This window comes from Sorghum bicolor, chromosome 4 (genome assembly GCF_000003195.3).
Source record: "Sorghum bicolor cultivar BTx623 chromosome 4, Sorghum_bicolor_NCBIv3, whole genome shotgun sequence".
In the NCBI taxonomy this organism is placed as follows: Eukaryota; Viridiplantae; Streptophyta; class Magnoliopsida; order Poales; family Poaceae; genus Sorghum; species Sorghum bicolor.
Genome location: NC_012873.2, coordinates 55454698 through 55471803, shown reverse-complemented (window position 1 = coordinate 55471803; position 17106 = coordinate 55454698). Strand labels below are relative to the sequence as shown.

The window sequence follows — 17106 nt, the reverse complement described above, 5'->3', positions numbered from 1 at the left end:
CCCCACGGTGTATTTGTGATGTATCCGTCCTAGAACAAATAGGATATTCTTTTTTTTAAGTTAAAGCACATACGATAGGTTGAGGTTTAACAGTTTGTGTTCTCTGAATCGTGGCCAATTCTGCCAACCTGACAATTTCGCTTTCTGTTTAAAAAGAATACTTGTATTGAGAACAATTTCGCCTTCTGTTTTAAAACAATTCGGCTGGTCACTGGGAATTTATGTGGGCACTTGAGAGGTGGCGATGATTCCAACAACTGACACAATGATACTTAAACATATGTTTAACATAATCAAATGGCCGGATAGCTCATTTTTCTCTTAGTTTGAATTTACTGTATTATTATTCCGTGGCAATTGTTGAACAAATACAACAGCACATCCTTGGCGCTCAATTTACATGTCAGGCAAGCACCAAGAGGCTTGTCATAATAATAAACTTACAAGGCAAATATAAAGCTGCATACACAAAGTACTAAGCAGCAATACTTTATTAACATTCCAGTAAGATTACATTCAAATCGTGTATAGAGAACATGAGTTGCATTCTGAACGAGATAACCTTACTTCAGAATGGACCTTCGCAGGGCAATGAGCCAACCTTCATGCCTTTCCTCTGAGCGATTGCCTTCAATTCCTCCGACATCGCGCTCTCCTCGATGATCATATGATTCAACCGAGTGGCGCGCTGGGCAAAGAGTTCAACATTACCTACAGCAATGCCAGGACAACGGGAGATGTCAAGGATCTCCAGTGACTGCCCACAGTGCCTGAGCAATGAGATCAGCGAGCCGCCCGTCAAGCCCCGGCACCCTCTGAGTCTGATCTCAATGAGATTCCGGCAGGATGACAGCATGGCACCAATCACCTTGTCATTCAGCGTCTCATTGTAAGACAAGTTAAGTCGACGGAGTCGCGGCATGCTTTGACTGAGGAATGTCAGCAACCCAGGCTCCCGCTCCACCACGTCGCAACTCACCAAGGCAAGCTCTTCTATGCCGGCTCCAGTGGCTGTTCGTGCCAGGGACCGAAGACCATCCCCTGTGATGAGGACGCAGCTCTGGAGGCGAAGTGCAGCTAGGCCATGTGTGGCATCCTGCCCGTGTTGAACTGAGCCAGCTCCAATGGCAAGGAGATGATCATTGTGCAGGTCGAGCGGGAGGCGAAGGTCCAAGGTATGCAGACCAGCAGCACGCTGCTGGATGAACCGGTGGAGGGCCTCGCTGCTGCCGCCGTCATAAACCAGGAGGGACGTCAGCGTGCGGCAATGGTCGGCTGCAAGGAGGAGTACACGGTCGGCGACAGCACGGCAAGCACGAAGCTCCAGCGCGAGCAAGCCAGCGAGGCAACCCGCGAAGGCCAGCGACGCGGGCCCGTCCCCGGTGCCGTCGCAGGCGCGCAGCTGCAGCCACTTGAGGCTCCCGCACCGCCGCCACAGCCATCCAAGCCCGCGGTCGCCGGAGCGGATGCCGCAAAGCGACAGCCTCTCCAGCGGCAATGCCCCTCCGGCCTCGGCCTCGCCGCTGGCGTCATCCGAGCTCGAGCCCGGGGAGTCAACGCTGGCGGCGGAGTTAACGAGGGCGAACGACTTGAGGCGCGGGAGCAGCTTGAGCCAGTGGAAGGACAACGGGCGGACAGCGGTGAGGTGGAGCGACGTCAGACCGGAGAGGGCAGGGCAGGCCGCGAGGAGCGCGGCGGGAGAGACCGCCCAATCGGGCAAGAGTCGCAGCGTGGAGAGCCGGGAAGCGGCCGGCGCGGACGCGACAGCGAGCAGCACGGCGTCGGCGTCGCGGACCGGCGTCCCAGCGGAGGCCACGGTCAGGGCGGAGAGGAAGGGGTAGTGCGACAGCAGGACGGCGAGGGTCTCCGCCGAGGAGGCGGGCAGGCGGAGGGCGAGGGACGACGTCGCGGCCCTGAGGAGCGCGAGCCAGCGGCGGGAGACGAGGGACACGGCCGGCGCGGCGGAGGGCGGGAGAAGGCCGAACACCTCCAGCAGCAGGTCGTCGCAGAGCGCGGTGTCCATGCTGCCGCCGTAGCAGCCGGCGCGACGGGCGCCGCCGCCGCCGCCGCCAGCGGCAGCGGCGGCGTGGCGGGAGCTTGCTGGCGCCGTCGGTGCGTTGGGGGGCCAGTCAAGCCATCGGATTGGTGCACCCGGCCTGCCGCGCGGGTGGGGGAGGGAGAGGTGGGGAAGCGGTGGTGGGGTGGGGAATCGAAGTGCTGCGGATGGGGGAAGGTGGGGGGTAGTTCTTGTGCTTTTGTCGTGCCGTGCTGAAGTTTCACGTCTCTAGCTAGAGTCTTCAGTGCGGGCCCCACCGGCCTCCCGTTGCACCAATTGCAAACGCAACGGGGGATAGATAACGCTCCACGGCTACAAGCCGGGGGACCTTTCCTGTCTGAAACTGGAAGCGAGCACATCAGGAAAAATGGCAGCGCCACCTCTCGGCCTCGCCTGCAGGGTCGCCGGGGCCTTCACCACACCGGCGGTGGCGCATTCCGGTTTCCGCCCCCGACGTCTCGGCCCTGGTCTCCTCCCTTCAAAGGTCCGGGCTTTTACTTGAGCATCTCCCCCTTTGTTTGCTGTGCTCTGTCCAATCATGGCCCTGTGTGTGTGCAGAGATGGAGCGGGGTGGTGAGGATGGGGGCGGTGGTCGGAGGAGGGCAGGAGGGTGAGGAGGACGAGGAGCTGAGGCAGACCAAGGAGCAGGCTGCCGCCAGGAGGCGGTGGGAGACCCTGGTGAGGTTCCTTCACCTCGTTCGTTTGTGGATATCTACCCTGCTCATTTTGTTTCCGGTGCAGTTACTCACAGCTTGAAACTGCAGTACTGCTGGATTGTCTTTGTTTTCTTTTCTTTATTTTCGTGTAAATGCAATGTGTGCCTGAATTTAGCACCATCACATTATATGATCTCTGATTTGTCAAATTCGAAATGCTGAACTGATGTTTATTTGTATGCCTGTGGAATGCTCTGCCTGAAGATTAGGGAGCAGAAGATTAAAACCCTTACACCAAGGGAAGCTGGCTATACGTTCAAACTGACGGACAAGGCTCTTCTGGATGTTAGACCCTCAAACGAGCGTCAAAAGGTCTCTATTTCTACCAATCATTTTTGAACATATACATTGTTTTCCATAAAAAGATATACAAAAAAACTTGTTTCGGGTGTATACTGTTTTGTGCTTGTCCTTGTTTATTCCAAAACTGGCGTATTGCAGGCTTGGGTGAAAGGCTCTACCTGGATTCCTATATTTGATGTGGATACTTCAGTTGATCTGGGCGGACTTAGCAAAAAAGTCAGCAACTTTGTAATGGGTATGCCATGCCACTGTTACCATCTGTTTCCAGATGCCTTTTTTTTTCTAGTCTAGATTACTAATTGCTCTTTAATACAAATATATAAAAAAAACATTACTAATTGAAGACTGTTCAGTCGATTAAACTCTCGAATGATTGTTGCATAGGTGGCTGGTGGAGTGGCAGCTCAACATTGTCATTTAATAAGTATGATTCATATCAACTGAAGTTGAACTATCTTGTTCCGATGCTAGCAGGGTGATTGAGACTGATTATAGATGAAATTGGCAGGAACTTTGTACAGCAGGTTGAGGAGAAGTTTTCAAAAGATACAGATATAATACTAGTGTGCCAGAAAGGACTTAGGTGATTTCTTAATCTCTTACTGAAGCTTTCCTAAATGAACTTGCTATTCCTTGTTTATTTGGCAAAACTAGAAAAATAGGCACTCCAACAGTTTGGCAAATGGGTTGCCATCTTTTGGCAACTTGCCATCGAGCAGCACCACGCGCGCATATTTGCGCGCAGCCGAATGACTTGCCATCGCGCGCGCATGTAGCTGTTCAGTACATGCAGTGACTGCTTTTTCTCCCGTGCATGTTGGTTGTGGGCCTTCTTTTTAAGTTTACCAAGCCCAATTGGCAAACTGTTGGAGATAGAAAAAAATTTCACTTGCCATATGTTTTAGCAACTTGCCAAATCACAAGATTTGGCAAGTGAGTTTTACCAAACTGTTGGAGATGCTCTAAGCTTGCTTTCGTTTGGGTAGCACATTGAGTAATGGGCCTTTTTGAGAGTATTGTCTAGGTGTTTCAGGATCAATGTGGAAAGTCATCTATTGTTTTCCTTATGTATTATTTGTATATCTTCAACTTGAACTGTTTATGCTGGCAGTTTTCTATTTGTGCTGACAAGTTCATCCTATCACTCTTGCTGGGAAGATTTCATGTTATCTGTCCAATTGGTACTTCGTATATTCTATTATCTTGCCTGAAGATGTACAATCTGTGAAATATTGCAGAATAAATGAGAGCCTACGTGCATTATTTTTTAATGATAGTTTTGATTTTCCATTCCCTCCAAAATGTGGACAGATCACTTGCCGCCTGTGAACAGCTGTACAATGCTGGTTTTGAAAATTTGTTCTGGGTACAAGGAGGCCTCGAAGCTGCCGAAGAGGAGGTCGTACCTTGCAAAAAGAAGTCACCTATTGATCCCTTGATTTGTTTCTTGCTTATTTTTTTAGAGCATATACTGAATCTATATTCCTTTTCTTTCAGGATTTTGAGAGGGAAGGTTCCCAGCCTTTCAAGCTCGCCGCTATTGGAGGGGTTTCTGAATTCTTTGGGTAAGTTCCATGACCTGAGCTATGCCAACTGTTGTACCTTGACCAAAATGCGTATCCAAGCTGTTCTGAAAACTGAACCCGCGTTACACATGTTCTTGACCAAAATGTGTTACACATGTTCGAAAACCGAAACAGCAGTTATAAGTTTGCTAGTTGCTACTGACTTTAAACCTGACAGGCTGACAGGAGGTCTGATTATACCATATTACACATGTTCTTGAGCGTGATAGCGACTTTAGAACAGCTATTCCATTAGCTACTAAATAGAGCAAGTGCTAAGTATCGGATAAGTATCATACAAGTATTGAGACTTAATTTATTTATTTTTATTGGTGATATTATCTGATACTTCTCCGATACAGTATCAGAGGCGTACCGATTTTTGCGAAGTATCAAGTATCGTAGTAGAGCAGTCAGCAAATCGTTTGGAATCTCTTCCCTGCAGATGGACGGACCAGCAACGCAGGCAGGCCGCCAAGGAAGGACTCGGATACCGGCTTGTCTTCACTGGTCGCTTGGTAATTCATCTCAAGGAGATGGCCTGTCAAACTAAATTCCTTGCAAATTGCAAGGGAGAGGGATTGATGTTTTCTTTGCCCTGGAACTTCAGGTCGGAGCACTGGTGCTACTTGACGCTTTGTTTCTAGGCGCTCAAAGGATCGGTCCTCTGCTTCAAGAAATGCAACCTCATTGATCTCCGCAGAACGCTGCTGTAGCCAAGGTAGCTCTGCAAACGCGTCCGCTTGGGTTTATTGTGTCATCAGAGACACCAAGCATGTTGTCCTCTGTACAAGTGTACATGTAAAAGTTCGCAGCAGGGTCTTCGAGTTGCCTTTGTTGTAGGCCTGTAGCATGAATGAACGTAATTTTTTTATGAGTGTATGTGCCAAGAGGAGCGCTTGGCACTTTGTAGCTGTTTAGCACGGCAAAAACAGAAGAAATTCCTTTTTTGAGAGGCCATGTCTTCCATCCTGCAGCTGCTAGGAATCAATTCGGAATATTCCTTTTGAGATAATGGAGAATGAGATGCCAGCCAACCTAACCATGGTTTACACCCAAACCAGGGGTCGCGCGGCCGCCCAACAACCCCCGTTTCGTACATGTGTTACTGACCAGTGGGCCGCCAACGGCCAGCACACCAGTCTCGATCGTACATCGGTGTAGAGCAGGTCATGGCTGCACCTAAACCGGCCTTGTTTAGTTTTAATTTTTTTTGACGAAAAGAGCATGGTAGCATTTTTATTTTTTATTTTATAAATATTATTTAATCATATACTAATTAAATTAAAAAGATTTATCTCGTATATTACAGACAAATTGTATAATTAGTTATTATTTATATTTATATTTAATACTTTATACATATGCTGCAAAATTCGATGTGACGGATAATTTAAAAAAATTTGCAAAATTTTTTGGAAAAGGCCCAAGCATGTTTTTTTTTGCCTTTGGGGATTAGGTCTACCAGACGAAATACAGAGACAACACCGAGAATGGAAGAGAAATTGGAAACTATTATCTGGCACGGCTTCATCTGTCTCTAACTCTTTGATCAAGGCCTTGTTTAGTTCACCCTGAAATCTAAAAAGTTTTCAAGATTCCCTGTTACATCGAATCTTGCGGCACATGCATGAAACATTAAATATAGGCAAAAACAAAAACTAATTACACAGTTTAAATGGAAATCACGAGATAAATCTTTTGAGCCTAGTTAGTCCATGATTGGATAATATTTGTCAAATAAAAACAAAAATGCTACAGTTCCGAAATCCAAAATTTTTTCGGAACTAAACAAAGCCCAAATACATGAATCTGTGGTGTCAGTGTGAAAATAGGCTCTTATTTTATTTTATTATTTTATAAAAATTAAAAGAAAAATGTTAATTACTCCACGGAAGAGAACCGCCCGGACCGGGCTCTGCCCAAGTACGGAAGTACCCAAGCAAACCGGGTGCGCTGGCCGGCTTTGGCCAAAGCATACACAACGAGCGGACAGCGGTCCACGCCACGCCCCCGCGAGAGACGCGGCAACCTCTCTCACCGATACCCCTACCAACGCTTAAACTGACATGTGGGCCGATGCGTTTCTCTGGGCCCCCGGACCTACTGCCACCGAACAGCGTCAGCGACCCAGCTCGTTTTTGCGTATACACGAGCTCCGTGTGCCCGTGTCCGATCCCACCGCCCACCACCCCTTCCTCTCGCCTCGCCATAAAGCGCGGGGAGCCGCTAGGGTTAGCGCATCGGAATCAATCGTGTTCCTCATCCGCACGCAGAGACCAATCCCCCAATCCAGCCGCCGCCGCCGCCTCCGCCGCTTCGCCTTAGCCTCCGCTCTCCGGCCTCCCCTCCGATTCGAGGGATCCGATGGAGTGCATCGCCGAGATGCCCCGCGCGCCGCTGGACAGCCGCCCGCGCAAGCGGCAGCGGCTCGGGTGGGACGTCGGTCCCGCCGAGATGTACCAGGTTACGCGGCCGCGGCTCGGCTGGGACGTCGGCCCCGCCGAGATGTATCAGGTATAACGTCTTTTGCCGTTTCTGTTTTTCTCATGTGGATCTATCGTTGGGGATGTCGATTTTCCATGCGCAGCTCGTCTATTGGTGCTGTTGTTCTAGGGTTAAGTGGTGGATCTGTAGAATAGCAGTACTCGTCGCCGTAGATTGAATCGTTTTGGTGTCGATCTGTCATATTCCTCCCAGACGCTATTACTATTGATAGGTTTAAGGGGCTGATTTGTTCAGCGTATGATGGGTTAGGTTTAAGGGGCTGATTTGTTCAGCGTATGATGGGTGGTAGGTGTGGTTGTGCTTTTTCGGGCCAATACTTAATCGTACTGTTTATTCGTTATTTGTTATACTTTTTGTAGTTAGTAATCTGCTAGTCCTATTTTGTGTTTATAGGTAGACTTTATTTTACAAAGTAGATTATAGTTCAATTTGTGTAGTCACTGAAGGTGAATTAACTGTACCATTGAAGAACTTGGGAACTTTCTAAATTGGTATTAGCAGGATGTTGTGGTGATTTTGTTGCTTTATAATTTCTCAGTTAGAGAATTTATTGGTTCTTCTTTCCATGTTCAGCTAGGACTTTGTGGACAAGAAGTTGTGAATGCCATCAGTGCTGCGGCATTGGGCCTCTCTTCAGGATGTGTTTCTTCTCAAGTTAACCAAGAGCAGCCTCGTGATGGTTCCCCTCCTCTGAGGGAAGATGACAAGGATGGGCATTATGTTTTTGCTGTTGGAGATAACCTCACATCTCGCTGTAATTACCTACCCTTGTCGTCTCTTGCTGTCCGTACAAATGTGTTTCCATGGTTGGTTCTTATCAATTCCTTTCCATTTTTGCAGATAAGATCATTGCAAAAATGGGAGAAGGTCAGTTTGGATGGCCATGTCTTCTGAAATAATTGATTAACTCGCATTGGGCATGCTGTGCAATACACGCAGCAAGTTATGTTCATAACTGAATGTGTCTGGAATACATCAGGTACCTTTGGTCAGGTGTTGGAGTGTTGGGATAAGGAAAGGAAAGAAATGGTGGCTATCAAGATCATCAGGGGCATTAAGAAGTACAGAGATGCTGCAATGATTGAAATTGGCATGCTTGAGCAGCTTGGTAAATATGATGAAAGTAGATCCAGGTGAGTCTGCTGGTTCAGTTAGCACTCGCTGTGTGCTTTACATTCATAAGATTGCTTGTATATATAAGCTGGTCTATTTTGCAGTTGTGTTCAAATTCGGAACTGGTTTGACTATCGTAACCATATCTGTATTGTAAGTACATTGTTAGATTATGGCAATTATGAACTGACCCAAAAAGATAACCATGTGGTGCTTAAACGTTGGTGAATTTGGATTAATGGTGAGCAGGTCTTTGAGAGGCTTGGACCAAGCTTATATGATTTTCTGAAGAAAAACAATTACCGCTCATTCCCAATTGCCCTAGTTCGGGAGATTGCCAAACAACTGTTGGAATGTATAGCATGTGTGTGCACAGTTCTTTCTATTACCCCTCCTGCACTATAATGCATATACATTAGTTTTGTGCACTATCTGTGTGCAGCCTGTCATAATCCATTACTCCTGCTTATACTAAGGAATATCTAACATCTTGGGATGTTTATGTATTTACCCTCTCTGTAATGTGTTGCAGTTATGCATGAATTGCGCCTCATACACACTGATTTAAAGCCTGAGAACATTCTCCTTGTTTCTCCGGAGTACATTAAAGTGCCCGATTACAAAGTATATTTTGTTCTTTTATTTAATTCACCTGCCTAAGATTTACCTTGTGCTGTGCTTGTTTATTTCTGTTGTATTGCTTAGTGAAGATTGAAAATATGGTACTGATCCTCTCTTCATTTGCTAGGTTTCATCTCGATCCCCAAAGGAGGGATCCTATTACAAGCGGTTGCCCAAGTCCAGTGCTATCAAGGTGATTGATTTTGGTAGCACTACCTATGATCAACAGGATCAGAGTTATGTCGTATCGACAAGGCACTATCGTGCTCCAGAAGTTATTTTGGGTATCCATCGTGTCCAGTGAAAAGCTTTTCCTAGTTCAGCCTGATTTGGTGACATTTTATGACCGCGTGGATCTTGTGTTCAGGACTTGGATGGAGTTACCCTTGTGATATCTGGAGTGTTGGTTGTATTCTTGTTGAGCTTTGCACGGTATGTTATTGGGCCTAGGTTTGATTTGGCATGTACAAGTACAGGGGATCTGAGTTACCAAGGTTCTGCAGGGCGAGGCGTTATTCCAGACTCATGAAAACTTGGAACATCTGGCTATGATGGAGAGGGTTCTCGGACCTTTGCCATACCATATGCTTAAGAGGGCAGAGTATGTTTCATACCAATGTAGTCTGAACATCAGTCCTGTGAGGTCTGGTCGTTGTCTTGTGCTTATTAATCCTTGTTTGTAGTCGGCACTCTGACAAATACATCAGAAAAGGACGCTTGAATTGGCCTGAGGGTTGCACTTCACGGGAGAGTATGAAAGCTGTGATGAAATTGTCCAGGCTTCAGGTATGTCTTAGCAATGCTTGACAAGTATCCATTCTAGTCAGCATGTGAAACTTACGTCTATGTTTACGGCAGAATCTGGTGATGCAAAATGTGGATCAGGCTGCAGGAGATTTCATTGACCTTTTGCAAGGGCTGCTCAAGTATGATTCAGCAGACCGTTTAACAGCAGAAGAGGCGTTGAGGCATCCCTTCTTCACCGAAGGGTTTGGGCAAAGAAGATGATATTCCTTGTAGCCCATCTTCACCGAAGGGTTTGGTCTTACTATTTGGCAGCCTTCTTCACCGAAGGGTTTGGGCGAAGAAGATATATTCCTTGCAGAGCCTACCGTATTTGTCTGACTTGATCTCTTTGTATCTGACAGTCCGTACTTGGCGTTTTAACTGCCCAGTGGGGTATATGTAGGCGGTAGATAGACCAATCTGTATGTAAAGCTGTAATGAAGTTGTTTCAATCTTATTTGAAACATCGTGTAACTAAAGTTGTGTATAATAAAGGGAAGCCAAATGATTTGACTCTATAAATCTTGACATTTGATTTTGGCATGTCAATGAAAGTTTGGTTTGAGCAAAATGTGCTGGCATCATATATCTATTTTAAGTTGTTAGTGTCTCCCAGAAGTGTTCGGCTAAATCGACGTCAGTTTTATGGCTGTATTTCTTCAAGGTGTTATAGTTGGGTGTGTGCGCGATTGGCACTCCCTCTGTACCGGAAACGTGACATCCTGGGCCTGTTTCTGCAGTTTGCGTTGGAATGTAAATGAAATGTAAATAGGTGAATGAATAGAGTTTCTCATTGATCTGTAATGTTTATATACCTGTACGGACGCCATGGGTAAGTGCTCGCAGGCGCCATTGCCGATTTCCGCGGTCACCAGCGGATTCGGGGGCACAAGCGAGGCCCCTCCCCCATGGCGTGCTCAAGCCGGCGGGGAAGCATGGCCCCCCATCCTCATCGGAGGAGGACCGTGCACCACCATTTCCGCTTGGCTCGGCATGGCCGTTCGGGAGGCTGCGCGCCGATTCGCCGTGGGGAACGTGGAGCCAGGTCCGGCGGAGCCCCTAGCGGTGGTTGGCAGCTTCTCCGGTGTGCACGCGGCGATGGGGCGTCCAGTAGGCTGTGGAGGAGGAGGCGGTGCGGCAAGCTCTGCAGCAAGCTCCGGATCGGCGATGATGCGGCGCGCCGGAACCGATCGATGTGCCGCGATGGTCGAAGGAGATCGGCTCCGGCATCTCCTCAGTTCGGCTGCGGTGAAGGACGGTGTCGGCACCCGGGCGCCGGCTCTACATCCATCGCCATGGGGCTGACCCAATTAGAAGGCGCGACGCGGGCAGGGACCGTGGCCATGTTCGTCGTAGTAAAGCAGCAACCATGGCGGACACGACCCCGCTCCGTGCTCGGGGCACTCGTTCGTCGGAGGTGGCGCAGGGGCCACGACAGCATCGCCGGCGCGACGACGACGTCCACCACGTCCACCCACCTGCATCCGGAGCCCCCGACTCCTTCCCCGGCGTTCACCAGCCCGACGTTCGCCGAGAAGGTAGCGGAAAGTATCGAGGAGTTCCTCGCGGATGTAGTGGTGGTCGTGCGGGATCCGCATGTCGAAGGCGCGGTGGAGAATCATGTAAACAAGATCGACAAAGAGCATCGCCGAAGGTATGTAGCGAAACATCGGCATGGTACCTTCTTATGAGGGTTTCTTCGCGAACTCGCCGGCCTTCTCGCCGGCTTCTTCCCGAACTCCCTCTCGAGAGCACAGAGACTCGAGCAAGTGCTGATAACGTGTTTGCATTGGAATGTAAATGAGAATGTAAATGGACGAATGAACAATGTTTCTCATTGATCTGTGATGTAATATTTATACACCCGTACGGACGCCATGGGTAAGTGCTCGCAGGCAACCGCCCATGGCGCCGACGGTTCCTTTCGAACGTGGGAGCGTAGCGGGAGTGGGAACGATTCCCGTCAAGGAGCGAGAGCAGTTCCGTCTTCGATGAGATCTACTCCGTTTAGTTGTAACATCCGCAAAGAGTAACGTTGTGGCCGCAAGAGGTTCGAAGTTGACGCGTTTGCCTTTGGCGCTGCGTGTCTCTTCGGCTGCCGTATTAAATGCTCGTGTGTGCTCGTCTAGATCTTCTGAGCCTATTTCCGCAAAGAGTGACGTAGCCGCAAGAGGTGTGAAATTGACGCGTTTGCCCTGGTGCTGTGTCTCTTCGGCTGCAGCATTAAATGCGTTTCCGCAAAGAGTGACGTTGTAGCCACAAGAGGTGCGAAGTTGATGCGTTTGCCCTTCGTGTTGCGCGTCTCTTCAACTGCCGCATTCAATGCTCGTGCGTGCTCTCGCTGATGGTTGCCTGCCGCATTAAAAGCTCGCATTGACGCCACATTGCTGCCTACACCGACAGAAATAATGAGCCATTGGGTTTCGAACTCTACACTGCACAACAAGTCTTGTAACCTACAGCTCTATCCACTTGAGCTAGACAACTTCCTTGTCTAAGGAGAAGCCGTAACTCTATTTAATAGGAGTAGACATGTCAGGATATCTCCTAATTAATCGCTCCTTAGTAAGCACAATTATGTTCTAAACGTCAACAATTTTGAGTATGGAGGGAGTATTTAAGTCTCTAGTTTCGATTCGATTTTAAATGGGCGACGGGTCGGCCTGGCCTGGCACAGCCCGATGCCATCGAGCTGGCACAACACGTTGTGCCCTACGGGCCGTGCCTCTTAATGCCAGGCATGACACTATGGGCTGTTTTCGTGTCGGACTGGCCCATTAGGCATAGTCATTCTAGCAGGCCGAGCCAGCCCACAAGCTCAATGAGGATGTTGGTGTCGGGAGTGGGCGTCGGTAGAGCGGGGGGCCGAGGAAGCGACGTTGCAAGCTAGGGCGTTGGCATGAGTTGGAGATCAGAGGAGGCCGCCAAGGATCTGAGGGAGGCGGCTGCCTCTTTGACCTGGCGAGTAGGCAACGGGGAGGAGGCGGCCACCGCGAGGATGGAAGAGAATGTTAGCGGGGAGACGGCCGCGACGCGAAGAAGGGCTAGGTAGGGCGCAAGCGTGTAGTCGTGAGGAGCCTCAACCTTACGCGTCAGAAAGAGCCGAGCGTGGCGCGTGGGGAGCAGGTGCTGGATTCAGAGTAGAGGAGGATGTGGCGGCCACCATCACCTTGGGAGCTTGGCCAGGGAGAGGTAGAAAATTTAGGATTATGCGATGGAACATTGTATATGTATATATGTGATTGTGGTGATGGACTGGGTCAAATATTCGAAGGGTTCTCAATTTGACAGGCCCGGGCCGGCAACCATTTAGCGAGCCATGCCATGCCGACCCACGTGTCTAGAGTGCAGCCCAGGCACGGCCTGCTGTCCCAGACCGTGCCAACTCAAGCCCACTGACCATTGGGCCGTGCTTGGGCTAGGCCAAAATATCGGCCTCGTGCCAGGCTCACGAGCCTGGGCTGCATGCCCACATATAGTTTTGATTGCTATTTAGGTCTGTAGTTTAGTAGATTCGATTGCTATTTGGGTTTATAATTTAGTTGGAGCTTCGACTTGGCACGTGGCATGGGTGTTCGTATTTTCCTAGATTTATTTTAGGATTTATCGGCGCTATACAGTGATAGGCGACGTCATCGTCAATAGTGAGGCACCTATGGTGACTTTGTGAATCTCGTAATCTGCCGGCTCAGCTCTTCGGAGGTACTCATAGAGATAGGATTTACGTAGATGTGTTCGTAGAGGTGAGTATGTATGTTTTGTGAGTGTTGTACTGTGTAATTCTAAGAAAACATACATAACCTTACATCATACTCCCTCTATCCTAGAAATGTGGACATTCGAGCTTGTCAGCAGGTATATCGGTGATTGCGTGAATGTGGATAAAGTGAGGTCTAGATACATGTCAAACGATGAGAAAAAACATTCAAATGCTACTCCTTAACTGAGCTTATCAGCTAAATTTGTCAACCATTCAACAGTGTTTTTCTCTCCCAATAAATCAGTCAGCCGTAGTACTTTCTGCCAACACAAACTCGTTGAGGTATCCTCAACACATTCATTAGGGCGTCCTTAACACACAACCAATTAGCCAAAACATACTCCTTAAGGCATCTCCAACGGTGCTCAAGTCGCCAGCTCAAAGCATACTCGGGCGTTTCAACAACATCCTCAACCGGAGCTCAAATCACCACATCAACACACAACCAAGTAGCCAACACATACTCCTTAATACGTCTCCAACAGGGTCGCCAGCGGTGCTCAAATCGCCAGCTCTAGCTCTGGTGAAATTCTATTAGCTGCTAAGCTCACAATCGCTAGGCTACACACTCTGGAAAAACTCTCTCATCTTCAGTGCTATGTATACATATACTCTCCATTTCTCCTCCTTTTTTTTATCCTTAGGTTTCAACCTGGTTCAACCCGACTAGCGATTTGGTTGTCCTGTTGGTGATCCGATGCTCGGTGGTGGCAGTCCTAATGTGAAAAGACGTAGGCAGACTTATAAAACAATAATGGGGAAATTACTTGGTGCGAGCTATGTTGATGAGCAGCAGACCTATAAAGTTACAATAGGAAAGATTCTTGGTATAAGCTATGCTTTGCAAGGCTCGAAGATGTTCCTTACATTCTTGGTATATAAGCACGCCCTAATGTTGCGGCCAGTGAAGTTTGCTTCAAGGGAATGTGGCGCATCATCGTAATTGATATATAGCTGTTTCTGTTTGGAAATGGACGCATGTGGTGCACCAGTAGTGGAATTGTTTTATTGCGCTTATTAGTGATGGATTTCTGGTAGAGTTGTGATTTGTCACTGACGATGAGATTACATCCTAGTTGTATATGGTTGCTTGGCTGGATTCTTTTGTAATTGTAAAGCAAAGCATTTCAGAGATAGTTAACGTATTACTAAACTTTTGTACCAATATCCTTGAAATGGAATCAACACCACGGAGCAGACGAAAAGACGAGCCGAAGAGTGCCAGTGGTGAGTCCGTTGTTTAGAGGTGGGAAAAAAAAAGGCCACGTCAAAGCTGAGGTGCCGACTAACAGAAAATGCTAACATTGCAGCTAAGTCCAACAGCAATGTAAGGTACTCGGAATTTAACAATGCTTAGAGAAGGCATCATCCCCTCAATAATTCGGTACTCTCCTTTTAGTTTATTCATTCATTCATCAGTAGCCTAGCTAAATACAAGTCGAATCAAAAGAACGCTAGCTCAGCCGAGCCCCCTCCCTAGCTATCACTCTCATGACATCTGCCCGTTGATAAGCCGTGCGCCTTCTCGCTAGCTAAAATTCTAGTTTCTACGCGGTGGCGGTGGTAGAGGCGACACGCGAGTCAAACAAAACCTGCACCTCGTAGCCCTTAATCTGCGCTAAGAGCCACATGACCCCCCCTGTTCCCTGCTGTGCACGGTGCGCCTGTCCTGTATGTCTGCATGTATTGCTGCTAATCGGCTAAGGTTCTGTTTAGTTCTTAAATTTTTTGGTTTTGTATACGGTAGTCTTTTCATTTTTATTCAGTAATTATTATCTAATTATAAATTAAATATGTTCAAAAGATTCATCTTACGATTTAATTAGTTTTTATTTTTAACTATATTTAATGCTTCATACACGTACCACAAGATTAGATGTGATAGAAAATATTGAACACTTTTTTAGTTTTTGAGTGAACTAAACAAGGTCTAAAGGGTTTTGCCAAGTCATTTGCGCCGGCATGCTGTCGACCGTTACCAACGACCCATCCTGAACATGGGCGGCGCCAGGGGTATTCCCCTGTATGCCATGGAATACCCAAGATTTTGGAAATAAACACAAATACATATATGTATACGTATAAGTATAACGTATATAGTTGCTACATGATGTAAATCTGGCTCAAAGCCCAATAGAAAGCAGTGATTTTCAGCTCAATTAACAAAGTAAAGAAAAAAAAAGATGGCAACGTTTCCTGGCTGCCGCTCTTAGGGGATGTTTGGTTGCTAGCCATAGTCTACCACAACTAACTTTAGGTAAGTGTGGCAAGCCATAAAAAGTGTGACTAGCAAATTGGTTGCCACACTTTGTCATGCCTAAAGAAATCTGGACACACTTTTAAACTCTACGACATGTGGAGCCCAAAAGAATCATGCCTAAGCTTAGTTGTCAACCAAACACTTGCCAATTTGGTCAAACTTGCCTAAGTTAAAGTGTGACAAATTGTAGCTAGCAACCAAACAGCCCCCTAGTCTCCCAACTCACATCGCATCGCACCGCTCCGCATCGCACCAACTCGCGACCCTAGCGTCGTGGCTTCGGCGACCGGTGGGCAGTGACGACTGGCGAGCCCGGCGCTCCGGCAGCCGGCGATGTCCACGGTTTCGGTTCCGGCCTCCGGCTTGCTGCTTGAGGCAAGGTGAGCACATACACTAGCACATTTGCATCGAAATTATTAGAGAAAATGGCACTATGACACTATGTTCAGATCTTGTACGTTGCTTAAGCCTTGTTTAGTTCTCTACACGAATTTTGTTTTGGCGATGTTTCGTTTGTATTTGATAATTTTTGTCTAACTATAGACTGACTAGACTTAAAAGATTTATTATCTCATAAATTATAGATAAATTATGTAATTAGTTATTTTTTATCTATATTTAATATTTCATACATGTGCTGCAAAATTCAATGTGATAAAAATGTTAAAAATGTTTTTAGTTTTTGTGTGGAACTAAATTAACAAAGCCTTGTTACTATTGCACATTTACATCAAAAAATTTTATATGCTCGGAATACCCGGCCGTAAAATCCTGGCTCCGCCACTGATCCTGAAAGATACTTGCGATGCGTACGTATACGCTCTCGTTTGGTGGACTCGAAGCAAATGAACTGGGGTCAGGTCAGATATAAGCATTGTTCGCTAATTTACTATAAGAAAAAAAGCACTGTCCAATAAGTTCAAATGAATTATAGCGCTCAACTGAATTCGACGATCCACTCGAAGATGCTCTGTCCGGTTTTGCTCTGCTGATCGAGCTTCGGCTTCGATCGTGGTTGCATTATAGCGCTCTCTGAATAGCAAGAACCAAGAGGAGTAACCGAAGCATTTTGGGGCTGGCAGTGGCCGGTGACCCCCCGCAGATCATCTAACTATCTAAGGATCGCACTCGCACCACCTCGGATGCGTGGAGACAGCACGTTTTCGTCGGCGTTTGAGGATCCGCGGCCGTACGATACGAGGCCGACAAGGCCACGCGGTGAGCAGAGGCAGAGCACCCGGTCACCGCGGCGCAGGAGGACACGCACACGCATCGGCAGCACGGCGCCACGAAGAACGGCAGCTGAGAGGAGCCGTAGCTCGTTCGGCTTCGCCCCCCCCCCTCCCCGCGTGCCGGTTCGCGGATTTCTCAGGACGGAGGCGTCGGCCGCCGCAGCCGGCAGCTCGCAGCTGCCGCAT

At 47.9% G+C, this 17106-nt stretch overlaps 3 protein-coding genes across 6 annotated transcripts; 2 read left to right on the top strand and 1 right to left on the bottom strand.

The window, feature by feature from the left end:
• On the bottom strand, window positions 322–2246 carry LOC8056478 (F-box/LRR-repeat protein 4). Its single transcript, XM_021459840.1, has one exon. The coding sequence runs from the start codon at window positions 2021–2023 to the stop codon at window positions 569–571; it is 1455 nt and encodes a 484-aa protein (XP_021315515.1). The 5' UTR covers window positions 2024–2246; the 3' UTR covers window positions 322–568.
• LOC8056477 (rhodanese-like domain-containing protein 11, chloroplastic) lies at window positions 2362–5650 on the top strand. Of its 2 annotated transcripts, XM_002454074.2 has the most exons (10): window positions 2365–2540; window positions 2615–2734; window positions 2977–3084; window positions 3214–3310; window positions 3460–3499; window positions 3584–3658; window positions 4387–4474; window positions 4573–4640; window positions 5086–5158; window positions 5251–5650. In XM_002454074.2, the coding sequence occupies exons 1-10, from the start codon at window positions 2424–2426 to the stop codon at window positions 5332–5334; spliced, it is 870 nt and encodes a 289-aa protein (XP_002454119.1). In that variant the 5' UTR covers window positions 2365–2423; the 3' UTR covers window positions 5335–5650. The 2 variants fall into 2 exon arrangements, with proteins under 2 accessions (XP_021315517.1, XP_002454119.1); XM_021459842.1 differs by lacking the exon at window positions 5251–5650 and having other exon boundaries at window positions 2362–2540; window positions 5003–5143.
• LOC110434630 (serine/threonine-protein kinase AFC2) lies at window positions 6854–10239 on the top strand. Of its 3 annotated transcripts, XM_021459088.1 has the most exons (12): window positions 6868–7157; window positions 7722–7902; window positions 7989–8015; window positions 8128–8281; window positions 8366–8414; window positions 8511–8625; window positions 8794–8885; window positions 9010–9166; window positions 9250–9314; window positions 9386–9483; window positions 9566–9668; window positions 9741–10239. In XM_021459088.1, exons 1-12 carry the CDS (start codon window positions 7008–7010, stop codon window positions 9888–9890), a joined length of 1341 nt encoding a protein of 446 aa, XP_021314763.1. In that variant the 5' UTR covers window positions 6868–7007; the 3' UTR covers window positions 9891–10239. The 3 variants fall into 3 exon arrangements, with proteins under 3 accessions (XP_021314764.1, XP_021314763.1, XP_021314765.1); XM_021459089.1 differs by lacking the exons at window positions 8366–8414; window positions 8511–8625 and having other exon boundaries at window positions 6854–7157; window positions 9741–10211; XM_021459090.1 differs by lacking the exons at window positions 6868–7157; window positions 7722–7902; window positions 7989–8015; window positions 8366–8414; window positions 8511–8625 and having other exon boundaries at window positions 8121–8281; window positions 9741–10211.